The 15,324-nt window shown below is 38.9% G+C and overlaps 1 protein-coding gene across 2 annotated transcripts; it reads left to right on the top strand.

The window, feature by feature from the left end:
- Positions 1-3,942: 3,942 nt before the first annotated feature.
- gmps (guanosine monophosphate synthase) lies at positions 3,943-14,820 on the top strand. Of its 2 annotated transcripts, none has more exons than XM_086081240.1 (16): positions 3,943-4,082; positions 6,080-6,252; positions 6,434-6,548; positions 7,207-7,304; positions 7,722-7,825; positions 8,217-8,410; positions 8,827-8,992; positions 9,098-9,249; positions 9,377-9,550; positions 9,860-9,965; positions 10,314-10,429; positions 10,582-10,707; positions 11,058-11,173; positions 11,276-11,406; positions 12,874-13,046; positions 13,286-14,820. In XM_086081240.1, exons 1-16 carry the CDS (start codon positions 4,056-4,058, stop codon positions 13,385-13,387), a joined length of 2,073 nt encoding a protein of 690 aa, XP_085937366.1. In that variant the 5' UTR covers positions 3,943-4,055; the 3' UTR covers positions 13,388-14,820. The 2 variants fall into 2 exon arrangements, with proteins under 2 accessions (XP_085937366.1, XP_085937365.1); XM_086081239.1 differs by lacking the exon at positions 3,943-4,082 and adding an exon at positions 4,089-4,321.
- Positions 14,821-15,324: the final 504 nt, after the last annotated feature.

The following is a 15,324-nucleotide window of genomic DNA, read 5'->3' as shown; positions in this document are numbered from 1 at the left end:
GATAACTCCGCTGTATTTTCCTCGCCAACAAAAATGTTTTTCTATGCTCTTCCTGAATCAAAAATGCATGTTCAGTAAATAAGTGATGGAATAGTGACAGTCCATGTTGTTGTTGTTGTTGTTATTATTATTATTATTATTATTATTATTATTATTATTATTATTATTATTATTATTATTATTATTATTATTATTATTAAGGTGTGTCAATTAACACAAATCAATGCTAGAGGTGGTGTTTACATACGTAACTTTCCATCTAAATCTAAACCTCAGGGCTCTTTGCAATTTCCTATGTCTGCCTAATGGTAAGTCTCCCGCTGGTTCAAAGGGCAGACACAGGTTGCCTATAGGTTTTGAAGGTTTTAATGTAAAGCATGTGTTTGTAGGGCATTTTGTTTATGTATATAGAATGAGCCGAAATAACATCAAATAATAATTTACCCATATATTTGTGTGTCAAGAAGGCTCAAGACATTTTTAAATGTTTTTGTGCAACATAAAACAATAGTTTACATGTCAACAATAATGCGCTTACTACACTATACAGGTGTATTCATATACATAGCAGCTGCATGCCTATGAACAATTTATTGGAAATCATGCTTAGAGCCAAATCCAATGTATCATACAGTTTGTAGCATAACAGTTATTCAAACAAATATCTGGTTCTGATATTAAGATCATCTCAGTGTCTTTTTAGTGACAAGGAATCGATTAGAAAAATGCCACAATTGCATAAAAGTTGAAGAATGGGGTACTGTGTTGGCCCAATTTGAAATTTCGACTACCGTATAGATACAAAGATAAAAAAAAAATATATATATATATATATATTTGAATCTTAGAGCCACATAAAAGTGTGGGGAGAGGGGGGGGGGCAGAACTTCAAAGGAAGACAGATTGTCGAGCCTAAGAAATTGTGAGTCACTTCAGGAGAATTTGCAGCTGCTTATATTCTTTCGCAACTCTGCGAATCTTGTCCTTGTCCGATATAAAACCACATCACAGGTTTTGGAATGTTCTCTGCATTTCACCATACACAAGTCAAAGGTAATGAATGGCAGCATGCTCTGCCTTGTGGTTGCTAAGAGTGCATGTGAAGCTGCTTATCACCACAGATGGCATGTGACAAGTCGCAAGCATATTTGAAGATTAGCATGTGATACGAGGACAGGCTCGAGACAGTCGTTATTGCTTTTTACTTATAGTTAGTTCAACAATAATTATGTGGCAACGGGGTGTTTGAACCCTTTTGTTATGTTTGACCTTTTTTTTTTTATATAAATAAAACCAATTTTGCTGACCTCATTGTTTACCTATTTTTTTTAATTAAGTTTTTTTTTTTTTAATACAATTCACTGTACTTTGCATTATAGTATGTTTTTCTTGTTTTATTCATGAATTATGTAAAATTTCTGATTTATTGAAATGTGTTATTTTTTGCAGATAACACAAATATTTTGTTCTGGGGAGGACTTGCAGCAGCTTTCAGAGGTGATCAGGAAATAGATAAGGGGTTAAAAACATCGGTTTGACATGAATAAGCTATCTTTAAAAACTAAGTTCACTATGAAATAAGCTCATGATGTTTAAATTGTAAAATACGCACAAAATTCAAGGTGGAATTTGACAGTCGAAAGGGTTTACGAAATTAAAATTTGGGGTGTACTAATAGACCACAAGCTCAGCTGGAAACCTCCAAAATCGCCAGTATATTGGAATATTCTGTAAAGGAATATTCTGATTTTCAATGTATTAATTTTTTTATTATTTTGAATAAATGAATGAATTTTGAATTTCATCTCTGGACTTCCTGTGTTCTTCCGTTGCAAACATTTTATGAATTAATTATATTTGTATAAGCCAATATTTTTTTTGTCAAATGCTTAAAAGAGTCCAACTCAAGAGAAACAAGCTGGTACATTTTATGCAGCATTTGTGTTTCTCAGTCAAGACTTGACATATTTCACAAGTGCCCATCATAAATCCTCCTACATTGCTGAACACTCAGCCTAAAACGGTACTATCACTGTTCACATAATAGTAACACTGTAATTCAGTTGGGTTCTTAAAATTCAGACTCACTCTTCAATTGATTGTCAGTCATGTGCTTGACTTTGCATTTTCCTTGTGAAATTCCAGTTTAACTCTGGAGTACTGGAGTAACCAATGTATACCTAAAGTTTGGCAAACAACTTCTGAGTCAACAGGAATTCAAAGCACACCATGCTTTGAATTCCATTTGACTCAAAAGTTATTTGCCAAACTCATGAAGTTCTGAATGATTCCTTGTTACAAATAATGCAGCTTTACAACCCCTCTGTGCTTTTAAAACAGCCAACAGCAAGTTAATCCATAATGCGCTTTATGAGTCTGAGTGTGAAGACAAAAACATATTTGTAAAATAAATATTGTTCTTTTGCAGAAAGTGTAATCCCATTCATATTCATCATCAGCACCAACCAGCCAAAACATTTCCACGTGCACAAACAATCATGCCTTTGCATAGATAATAATGCCCATTTGGTCTACACTGAGAGGTATTGATTAAACAATATGTTTATTGTGGTTGTAGTTTGAAGTGGTCTGTAACTGCATTCCCTTCTACTGAAAGCTCTTTCTAATATGTTGACTCTCTCACATGAGATATCAATTACAACTATCAATTTGCCATCCTGCTTCTCCTCATTAGGTTAATCAGTGAGCTGGAGTTGATCCCAGCTGAGTTTTGAGTGAGAGGTATAGGGACGGAAGACAAACAACCGTTCATACTCACGTTTACAGCTATGGACAATTTTAGAGTAGTTATAGTGTATGACACATGCCTATACCAGTTGGTCATATTAGTCACAGTGGGTAACCAGAAAAGCTTAATGTGTAAGAGTTACACGTAAGGACAAAAATTGTCCTCGTACTGTATATGAAGGATTTCGAATAAATGCTAAAGCTGTTTTCCATACAGAATGGCCTTACATTACAGAGTTTCTGCCTTTCTGTGAAATTTCTGAAATTTTTGGCAATTTTATGAACATATTATGGTCATTTTGTGCCTCTCTTCTTCCTTTTTTTGACATTTTATTATTATTATTATTATTATTATTATTATACATTTTTCCCCTGCCTTTTTTGCTATAATTCTTTTGGACATTTTTGGTAATTTTGTGGTAATTTTATGGTAATTTTCTGCCTTTCTTCTTTTGTTTTTGGACATTGTATGTTCCTTTTTAAACGTTTTCTTTTCTCCCTTTTTTAAAATTAAATTCTCTGACATTTTTGGCAATTTCACCGACTATTAATGGTAATGTTCTGCTTTTCCTCTTCGTTTTTCGGCTTTTAAAGTTTTTTTTTTTAAAAAAAGTATTTTTTTTTTACCTTTTCATCTACATGTTGTCTCTTTCTGTCAACTTAAAAATGTGGACTGTGACATTTTTTAAACATTTAATTATTCATTTTTAATCTTAATCATTTAAAGATTATTTGATCTAAAAAACAAAATAAACACGTAAAAAAAAGAAAAACCTTCTACTATATATTAGCTGTGTTGGAGAAGGGCAACATGCAAAACCTGCAGCACTCCGGCCCTCGATGCCCACCTCTGCTCTATAGCCTGTGCATTACAACTGCGTGATACTAGTACTAGTAATGTTATCAGAAATGTCTACTAATTAACATTATACTAGCAAACAGTAGATAAGCCTTAAACTGAATGTTAAATATGTCGATTAACCCCTTTCCATACAAACTCGCGCGCACGCGCGCGCATTTCGGCCGCAATTAAATAAGAATGAGTCCTTTGTAGGAAAGAGGAGAGAGGCTGACAGTCCACTTCATAGTAAAAGTGTGGTTGTGTTTTGTCCAAGTCAGTCAGTGTGCTGACTGAGTGTGGCGCTAACTAGCGTGTAGCTCTCTCTCTCTCTCTCTCTCTCTCTCTCTCTCTCTCTCTCTCTCTCTCTCTCTCTCTCTCTCTCGCTCTCTCGCTCTTCTCTCTCTCCTACCGACCGAGGACAGCAAGTCGAAAGGGGAGCGCTCATTCCACCACACGGCAGTCCCCCATGGCTATGTGCAACGGAGACAGCAAGGTCGGTGGAGCCGGTATCATGATCAGCCGCCGCCGCCGCGGTGACATAATTAGCTGTCGTGTCGTGATTTCACCCCCTTCCACTACGGCCTGTGTTGATTTGCGTGGAAAGTTGAGAAAGCGTGTTTGTTAACATAACCCACCGGGGGGAGGAATGTGTACGGAGCCCTGTGCCTGTTGCCGCTTTACGTGAACATGTCGCTGTCGGTAGCTAACGCCGAGGGTCGTCTCTTAACTGAGGTTAAACACACACATGGCTGTTTGACAACGTTGCTTAGTTTGTTGTAACGCTGCACCCTCGCCAAATCAAGTCACCGCGTGGGTTTAGCATAGCTGCGCTAACTTAGCTCAGCTCTTCCAGTGTGTGCTAACACGCTAAATGCTAATTTTCTGTTTATTTTGACCGTCCGCTAGGATGCGACACTGGTACAGTTTGTTAGCTCGAGTAGCTAAATGGATCAAATTGTACCTTTTATCATTGGGTAATGAAAAATCATAGCCTCTCTTCATTTGATAGTGGTAGTAGACGTTTGGCTAGCTAATGTATTTCGTTCGACCACTCACTGGCACAAACTTGGAGCAATAATAACCCTCGGTCTTGACAGTTTGCTAATATCGTTTACGGGCATGATAGGGGTAAATACCTCTTCATTGCCGTAATACTACTATTAATCTGTGTATCCCTGTGCAAGTGTACCATCCCTAAACGTTATTGATGATGGTGTTTTGAGGGGCACATTCTCCTGATGTGAGCGAACCGAGCGTAGTTTAAACCACGTGGGTTTATGTTGCCTATCTCATGTCATGTTTCATAATCGAATGGCGTGTCAATATGTTATTTATATCCTTGTATATTTTAAGGTTAATCGACCCGTGCATCTAATCGGTAGTTATCTGTCAAAAACTGTTTCCCAAACATTTCCGGTTGGAGACCCAAATTAGAACTGGTCGCTCCCCGGGAAACACTTACTGAAATACATCAACCAATGTCATAACATTGACATTTAAGGCGATCTTTTTTTTTTCTTTTTTTTTTAATAAATAACCCCATACACCAACAGCCGCCATTTTGAGTAAATATTAGAGCAAATACACGTAGCAATAAGTTGTCTACTTTGTCAGAATTATGCTTATTTGTATTTAACTCTGAGTTGAAAGTGCTTCTGAGATCAGTTCAACTGCATGCGAAGGAAGAACAACTATGTTAAATATATGCTGGGCAATTTTTGAGGAAATTAATTTGGTGAATGTTTATCTTTTGCTCAAAATGATACAAAGGTGGTAGTAAAACACTAGTGTTAGACATTGTGAGAGATTTTAAATCTTGGCTGTTTTTGATTATTGTGGCTAAATTAAAATAATGTATTCCCATTCTTGCTAAATGCATAATTATCTCCATTTATCTATCCATTTTCTGTAACCACTTATTCCTCACAAGGGTTGCGAAGATGCAGGAGCCTATCCCAGCTGACCATCGGGCAGTAGGCGGGGTACACTCTGAACTGGTTGCCGGCCAATCGCAGGGCACAAAGAGACGAACAACCATCCACACTCACAAACACACCATGGGACAATTTAGACACTTCAATTAACCTGCCATGTATTTTTTTCAAATGTGGGAGGAAACCGGAGTACCCGGGGAGAACATGCAAACTCCACCCAGGAAGACCAAAGCTCGGACTCGATCTCACGTCCTCTGCACTGGGAGGCAGACGTGCTAACCAGTCACCCACCGTGCTGCCTGCATAATTATCTAAGTCCAAAATATATCATCCACTCTCTCACATGAGTTGCATGTGATTCTCCTGATAAACTGAATAATTTCAGCACGTTTATTAAGAGCTTGTTAGTCACATGCCATTGATAAGGTCAAGCATAACTGGGTCAAATTAGTCAAGTAAGGGTAGAAACGGATGCCATTTAAGTCAATGAGTGAGTTACTAATAATTAAGATTTGTATTTTATATCCAAATATGTGATTTTGTGACTGATTCTCAGCTGCAGATCAGCAGTGTGGAGCAGAATGGATCACATGAGGGAGCCGTGGCTATCCTGGATGCTGGCGCCCAGTATGGCAAGGTTATTGACAGACGTGTGCGAGAGCTGTGTGTGCGCTCAGAGATCCTCCCATTGGAGACGCCGGCCTTTGCTATTCGAGAACAAGGTTACAGGTGAATGTATAAAGTATTTCACTTCATTTTCCACACAGGATTATTTAAAGTTACAGGATTACAATAAAATACTCAAAACTGGATTTTGATTTATGCTATCTCTTGGCAGTGTCCTTTTGGGGTTTTATTGTAATACTGTTGCTCTGCCACTCATGTGTACTAATATATTTTTTCTTTTTAGGGCAATCATCATTTCAGGGGGCCCTGCTTCTGTTTATGCAGAGGATGCACCATGGTTTGACCCTGCTATATTCACTATAGGAAAGCCTGTCCTGGGGATTTGCTATGGAATGCAGGTACATGCGGCACAAGTTTTTAGTTAGGCTATTATATGATTTGTGATCCTCATACCCTAAAAGGCAATAGTTTGGAATTATTTTAAGTATCATCAAAGAAAATATTTAGGTCTTCCGGTATCACCATCATGATCAACATTGAGGATTTTGAACTTAAGTGCTGCACTAATTTAATAAGAATACTACTACTAATATTAAAAAGACTATTTAAGTATTCATATTTATTTGTGTATTGAACTTAAAGTTAAATACAACTGAACTTTACTCAGGCAGTGATTCTTTCGCGTACCACTAGAGGGAACCCGCATACCACTAGTTTGTATGCCTGCCACACAGAGAATCACTGTCCTAAGGCATTTATTTATCCAAGGAAGGAGATGTTCCATGTATTCACTCGGAGTAGCTTCCACTTTACCATGATTTCCTGGCTGCTGTTCTGCTCTGATGGCCCAGCTGGGATTTCATCATCTTGCTTCAAAGGCAAATTGAGACTAACTGAGGGAGATAAAAGCATCATTATAGCTCTCTTTTCCCAGGCAGCTTGGGGGTCTAAACCATTAGATCTCTGTTCTCAAGCATATTTCTCCATAATGCATGCAGTTGTCACATCCAAATAAAATGAAGTATTTTCACATTGTCTTCTGCGTTTCATTTCTAGATGATGAATAAAGTTTTTGGTGGCACAGTTCATAAAAAATGTGTAAGGGAGGATGGAGTGTTCAGCATTGGAGTGGACAACGCCTGCTCACTTTTCAGGTAATCTTTCCTACATTTTTCTTCTGTATCATGTTTTATAAACCAGTGTGTGATAGGGTAGTGCAGGGGTGTGCAAACTTTTTTTTCATGTGCTGAATATTGTGGTGGTAGTGTGGGGGGGGGGGGGGACGCAAGCAAGCAAGCACCACTTTGATATTACAAACATATAATGTAACATGCCAAAACAAATTATACCAATATAGGTTAAAACAACAAAAACATTTAAGTATATTATACAAGTTTATTGTTACAAGAAAGCAAACAAAAACAGCTCGGTTACGAAAGCAATACCTGGGAAACTATCAAAATCATTATTAATTTATAATTAATAGTCAATATTATTTGTTTTTGACACTTTTTCACTTTCCATTGAAGTTGACAGACCGAGTCTGTACCTGTTTGTGTTTATCTAATCAGAGGCCTTCAGAAGGAGGAGGTGGTTCTGCTCACCCATGGAGACAGTGTGGATAAAGTGGCTGATGGCTTTAAAGTGGTGGCCCAATCAGGAAACATCATTGCTGGTGAATGTGAAATGTTGATATCAGTTTCACAAATGTTTCTTTGTTTCAAATGAAAAAGACAATGTGACAATTAAAAAAAAAATGCAACTACTACATTGTAGTTCAGGGATGGCGAGATTCGGTCCTCGAGGGCCGGAGTCCTGCAGGTCTTGGATATTTCCCTTTTTTCACACAGCTGATACATGATCAGCAAGCTCTGCATAAGCCTGATAATGATCATGTTAATTGGAATCAGTTGCAGTTTGAGTAGGGAAACCTGTAAAACCCTGCAGGATTTCGCACCTCGAGGACCGCAGTTTGCCATCCCTGTTGTAGTGCTTTCTGAAATACGTCAGGACAGACTTCGATAACGGATTTTGCTTACAGCCTCTACGTGTTTTTCTGTTACCAGGTATTGCTAATGAGCAGAAGAAGCTGTACGGAACTCAATTTCACCCCGAGGTCGACTTGACAGAGCGCGGCATGGACATGCTTCGCAACTTCCTCTTTGAGATTGCAGGATGCACGAGTAACTTTACTGTCCAGAACCGCCAGCAGGCCTGTATTGCCGACATCATAGAAAAAGTCGGCAAGTCCAAAGTGCTGGTGAGCATAACGTTTTTAACAAGTCATAGGTTTTTGCACTGTGATTTTCTGTTCAGAAATGTGACGGCATCAGTTGAGGCAATTAAACGCTCAAATGAAACAGTTCTGTCTGAAAAGTGCCTGTCGACTTACTAAGTGCCTTTTATAAACTAGGCTTCATCTCATGGGAGTGTGCAGCAGCTAAGTGGCTCGTAGCGTTTTATTTAAAGGGTGCCCTCACTATTCAGACAAGTATGTCATCACTTCAGATATATATTAAATTTACCAATTGACTAGTTTTTTTTTTTTTTGACCATCCATTATATTTTTGTTACATAAAATATAAGCCTTGGCTCAAAGTTTCACTGCCGTTATGGATGCTCTGATTTGGCAAAACGTATTCATAGTAGTGACTTTGTTTATGATGATTGCTTCAGGTGCTGTTGAGCGGTGGCGTCGACTCAACTGTGTGCACGGCCCTCCTCAACAAAGCTTTGAACCAGGAGCAAGTGATTGCCGTTCACATTGACAATGGCTTCATGAGGAAGAGAGAGAGCCAGAGCGTAGAGGAGGCCCTCACCAAATTGGGCATCAAACTCAAAGGTGGGTGTGGTCTGAATGATGGAATCGTTTTGTTATGAAGCTTCATATGTCACTGTGTGGTGTTTGCACACGTTTTCCACCTTTTCACTCTGCTAAAATGTTCAGTGGTGAATGCCTCACACACTTTCTACAATGGGACAACAACTCTGCCCATCTCGGAGGAGGACAGGACTCCTCGGAAACGCATCAGTAAGACCTTGAATATGACCACCAACCCCGAAGAGAAAAGGAAAATAATTGGGGATACATTCGTCAAGGTAGGTAAACCTCTTCATGTATAGTCACTTTCATCTTGACGTTGTCAATCTAAATTAGATGATGTTTTTGACTTTTTGCTTTTATTCATTTGTTTGATGCTTCTATGACACTTGCGTTGATTTGCAGGTGGCAAACGAGGTGATAGGAGAGATGAATCTCAAACCAGAAGAGGTTCTCTTAGCTCAGGGTACCCTGAGACCCGATCTCATTGAAAGCGCTTCTCATCTTGCCAGTGGGAAGGCAGAGGTCATCAAAACGCACCACAATGACACCGAGCTGATCCGCAAACTCAGAGATGAGGTACTTTGGAGATCAAAATGATGTATTGATCATTCTTTTTAACTTGTGTGTGCGTGCATGTACTGTGTATGACGACACAAGCGATGCAAGAGCAGTCATTACAGTGGAGACTTTGCCAAGTCATAACCAGTGTTCCCTTGACCCTGAGGTTAATTTTGCCAGCTAAAGAAGGTTCACACTGTTGACTGTAACAGACTTTATTCTCTTTGTATTGCTCAGCCACTTTTTTTTTTTTTTTTAAATATAACTGCAAACCTAAGAATGTTTATTTTTGTTACAATGCGGTTTGTACTGGTTTGATTCCCCCAGGGAAAAGTAATCGAACCGTTGAAAGATTTCCATAAAGATGAGGTTCGAGCGCTTGGGAGAGAATTGGGCCTGCCAGAGGAGATAGTCTCGCGACACCCTTTTCCTGGCAAGTACATGCACACAACACACCTACTGTATGACATGACTCGTGGCGTCCCCGCTTTACAACAGGTCCTAACATACATTTTGAGGAACCAAGGAAGGAAACACTTTGAGTGCCTTACTTACATGTTTTCATTTGACTCAGATTTACAGTATGGTCTACAAGTATTTTCCGTATTAATATTTACAGTAATGTCTGTGTTGGGTAGTTTAGTGACTTGCGTACACATTTAGTTTAAGTGACCGACATAGTAGTTTATTGTACAGGAGATTTGCATGAACAAACAAGTGTGACAAGAGTGACATGTTAGTTTTCCTGGTTCATTCTCTTCCCTTCACATACACTGTGTAGGTCCTGGCCTGTCCATCAGAGTCATTTGCGCAGAGGAGCCGTACATCTGCAAAGACTTTGCTGAAACCAACAATATCCTCAAAATTGTCACAGACTTTTCTGCTAGCGTCAAAAAGGTCAGCGCTTTGGTCCAAATACATTTTCCCACTGTGACCGAATAACAACAAAATGGCAACAACTTCTTCTTTAAAATACAAACATGGTATATCCCATGTAAAGGTTTGAGCCCAACGATAAGTTTCAGGGATCCTCTGTCTCTCGTCTCCAGCCGCATGCCTTGCTGCAGAGAGTCAAGTCGTGCATATCAGACGAGGAGGAAGAGAAGCTCATGCAGATCACCAGCCTTCATTCACTTAATGCCTTCCTGCTGCCCATTAAAACAGTTGGCGTCCAGGTGATCACTTTCTCATTTGTTACTGTTACACCCTGTACCCGAAGGAGTGGAAATTGGGCTAAAATATTACAACTTGTTCAAAAACGTTATTGTACTGTTGTTAAAAGTGAGTTTTAGCATAGCTGAAAGAACCATTCTATCGTCTGCCACTTTTATGGGCATGTTTTTGCTTTTACTCCTAGTTTTAATTTTAACCTAAACCTCAAAAGTATGGTGGAGACCGTAGACAAACATTGCCAGTTTTGACTCCTCTGTCTGAGAGGTTGAGTTTTTTTTCTTCTTCTTTAGTTAGATTTGTTCTTGTTTACTCACAAAATTAGAGATTTTTATGTATTTTTTTTTTCATACAGGGAGATTGCCGCTCTTACAGTTATGTGTGTGGCATCACAAGCAAAGAAACACCTCATTGGGAATCTCTCATGTTCTTGTCCAGACTCATCCCTCGCATGTGCCATAGCATCAATAGGTAACACACAAAGTTTACTGTATAGATTTATCTGATATTGTTTTGTGAAGTGGAGCATTCATACCCACGCCACTTGTTTTTATTACTTCTCCCCCTTTCCAGAGTTGTCTATGTATTTGGGTCCCATGTGAAGGAGCCACCTATCGACATCACTCCAACTTTTTTGACCACGGGCGTTCTAGGCACCCTCAGACAGGCTGACTTTGTTGCCCATTCTATCCTCAGAGAGTCTGGTGGGTGTGTCCGGTTTAAATAGCACTTTGAACCTGGGAATGATCAAATATGACATACTTGAAATGAGACAGTCAAGAGACTATTGTAAGCAGTGGAGCACATACAGTATAGTACCTATCTGAAGAATGTGTGGGGAGACACTTAAGTTGGCCTTCGAGGAGTCACGTAACTTGACTTATTGCATATTTGCGTCTACAAGTGGAATGTCTCATAGCTACACAGGCAAACAAGTAACCAGTGAAAATGTTCCTCTGCCATTTGGCTAGTTATTTTGGGTTGTCATCTTACATAATTGCTGACCAGCAATGATTTCATACAGTATTTAATTGTGTATGTGCTAAGGAAATTTTATTAAGTGCTACGTATGCCATTTCAAAAATAAAATTGGAGGCTGCAATTTTTTTATTGGAAACTACTAAATTGGTAGTAGGCGGTTCTCCTGGAATGAACTTATAGTACTTCCTACACTTTATGGTGCTCAAAGCCCTTTTCAATGTGCATATACTGTGACTTTCCCAGCCTCCAAACATGTTCTTTCCTATTTACAGTTTTTCACAGTTCGTAACACACAACACTCGATAATATGGCACAGTTTGCAAAACCCTCACTTCAAGTACCAATTGCTCGGCCCAATTTGCCACATCTAAACACTCCCTTATCTGCATTAGACTCTGACTTTCCTTCTTTACACTATGATGTCAATTACACATCACCTTTTATGTCAAATCTGTACACACAATGGTCAGTTGTTGCACACATACCCCAAATGAAATCTCAAAGCATCAACACACAACACACAATTATGCAAATCTCTAAACACCCAGGTGTGGTGAGCTATTTTCAATCAGGAGAACTATGAGGCACTCGAGGCGATTTTTTTTTGTTTGTTCCAGAGGTGCCTTGTCAGAGAGACCAAACTGAAACACTGTAAATAAAACAATGATTTGTTGCAAACGTGTGTGATATTTTATGCTTGATGAAGTGGGCCAACACACCCATTTTCCAAGAGGAAATATCGGTAATTCTCATGAGGCGTTGCCATTCACATTGTGTGTTGCATTTTTATAATTGGGTTTTCAATTTTGCACTTTAGTGTGCTGTGAATGCTTGGTAGTGTGCAGCAAATGCTGTCAATCAATTGACTGGTATGTGTGTGTCATTCAAGAATGTGGCTGTGTGTACCAAATGACAACACAAGTTCCATTTTGTGAACAGGTAAGATATTTGATGGCAAACAGTCTTCTTGAAAAGGGAGTGTCAGGTCTAGCATTTTGTGTGTGCGGTTTTCAGGTTTGTGTGTACACTTTGAAGGAATGCGAAACGTGTGTTACGAACTGTGAAAAACTGTCATTAAATTGCCCCGATGTAACCCTTCTGGTTGTTTGTAGTTGCTTAGATAATTGTTATCATACTGAGAATGGCCTGAACATGTCTGTGTTACTGACCGGCACTTCTTGTGCTTTCAGGATACTCCGGAAAGATCAGCCAGATGCCGATCATCCTGACCCCCTTGCACTTTGACCGCGACCCACTGCAAAAGCAGCCGTCCTGCCGACGATCTGTCGTGGTCCGCACGTTTATCACCAGCGACTTCATGACTGGCATCCCTGCCACGCCGGGGAACCAAATCCCCGAGGAGGTACGCCAAGGTTCAGGGTTCCAAACAGGGTGGAAATTAGCATAGGTGTTGCGGTTAATTAGCAACTATTTGAAGGTTTATTCTCTGCTCAATGGGAATGACAACTATTACTTGAATTTATAGTTGGACACTATTCAGCATTAATAAAAAAAAACAACACATTTTTATGTTAATGTTATTGCTGCGGGCTAATTAAAATGCATACAGTATCTGGTCTCATAACATCTCCCTCCCCCCAGGTGGTGCTAAAGATGGTCAACGAGATCAGAAAGATCCCAGGCATCTCCAGAGTCATGTACGACTTGACCTCCAAGCCACCCGGCACCACAGAGTGGGAATAAATAAAAAAAGAAAGAAAAAAAGATGACATGGCAGTGATAGACAGACAGACAGACAAACACACATGCACATATACACACACGCAGTGCACAAACAAGTTATTAGAGTAGGCTGCCCAACCTTTCATCTCCTCCGTTTAACCCCCCCCCCCTTTTTCGTCAACATTCCCATGGATGACAGACCAGGCTGTGATCTGTGCCACTTATCCCCTTGTTTTAATAATTTTGATGATAGGGATCGTTCATAGATAATCTATTATAATTGTCCACATTCAAAAATGGGTTTAAAAATCTTAACTGTTACCGTCTGTTGTGATTCAACCATCACAATAGAGCAACAAGATGCTGTGAACATTTTAGAATGTGAACTTGTGAGAGCATTTGTTCATTACTCAAAGTTGCCTGAAGAAAATGTTAATCCACTCATTTTCACCTTCCACCTGTATACTGTGCTGTTAGTACAGTTTCCTGTCTGAAGTGGAACTGAATAGACAACCCTATGTGTGACCAATTAACATTTTGTAAGCACTCTGTTTTGCCAAAAGTAGATGCTGTTGTCTTGGCGCCTCCTGGTGGTCATGACGGACAACTGTCATCCTGACTATCATGGTTCGTGTGAAGCTGTGCAGAAGGCCAAACTCGTGGGTTACATTGTATGTGCCTGTTCACCCCCCCCCCCTTTCTCTCCAATGTGACCAGTTCTGGATCCTGTTATTTCCAGAATATAGTATAACACCTTCTCATTATGCTGCAATATGTATGCTTTTTAAACAATAATTACAGAACTAGTACATAATCATTTGTAAATTGTGGTTGTCTTTTGTTGCTGCTCTTGTGTTGAACAAGAGTGCGTCTTTGCACATTTGCTCCTTTTTTCTCTCTTTTTTTTTTTTTTAACAAAGCCGTCAAGCTTTATCAATAGAACCCAGTCATTGGGAGGTGTGGCCATATTAATGCTTCACTGTTGTTTCATGCTCCATTTTAAACTTAAGATTTTTTTTTCTATTCTGAATTGACAACAGTACTTAAATCTTGCCATCTAAATGTTACACGTGGCTCAGGTTTAACTGAGTTGGATCAGAAACGCATGGTCAAGTGGTTTGTGCCTCTGTTTAAATTTTGTTACCCTAAAGCAAATGGTTTGACAATATTTGAACTGTTTCTTTCTGTCTCATCTGCCTATTAATGTATATATTTTTGTCATATGCCTCCATGGGGAAAAAGTAGCTAGATATCTTAAACATAAAATTGTAGTTTAATTAAATTGCAATATACACATTAAGTTATGCAATTTGTATGTCAGGATAATTTTTTTGACGTCATCTTTTTCATTCGTTCCTTAGTAATGTGCCTCAAACCAAGCCACTGCATGCAGTTTCAACAATGACTAAATTTATACGAAAACTGAGCTTTAATAAAGATCTCCATGTTGAAAATCTCTCATCTCGGCCCCTTCTTCTGTCCCTGCAGTGCGTTAACTGTCTGAAATAAATATATTTCCATCCAGAAAATATGTTCCACAAGCAGATTCACTCAAAATGTGTGCATTCCGTTGAATTTAATTATAAGTAAGTTTTATTTTAATTTTTTTACGTTGCCATGTTTAAAGTGTTAATGTTCAAACTGCACAATGATGCAATAGCTTATAATACTGTATTAAATGATTAAAATTTATTTTGTTTTTAGGAATAAAATCTGTTTAAAAAAAAATGATGTTGGTCATGAATACGTTTTATTTTCGATGATACTTTGTATAAAAAAAAAACCTGATTTAATCTTTAATGGAATGTGGGAGCTAGCTCAAGGTAATAATTTGCCATGAATTAAGACAACTATATACTCTACGTATATATTTGACCTTTTCCATTAATGACAATAAATCCAAGTCTGTGTTACCCATAGGCCAAAAGTGTTTGTGTGTGTGTGTGTGTGTGTGTGGG

Source organism: Leptonotus elevatus, chromosome 7, assembly GCF_054856555.1.
Source record: "Leptonotus elevatus isolate MCC_2025b chromosome 7, RoL_Lele_1.0, whole genome shotgun sequence".
NCBI classification, from domain to species: Eukaryota; Metazoa; Chordata; class Actinopteri; order Syngnathiformes; family Syngnathidae; genus Leptonotus; species Leptonotus elevatus.
The sequence above is the reverse complement of the archived record's forward strand: the minus strand, read 5'-3'. Positions and strand labels throughout refer to the sequence as shown.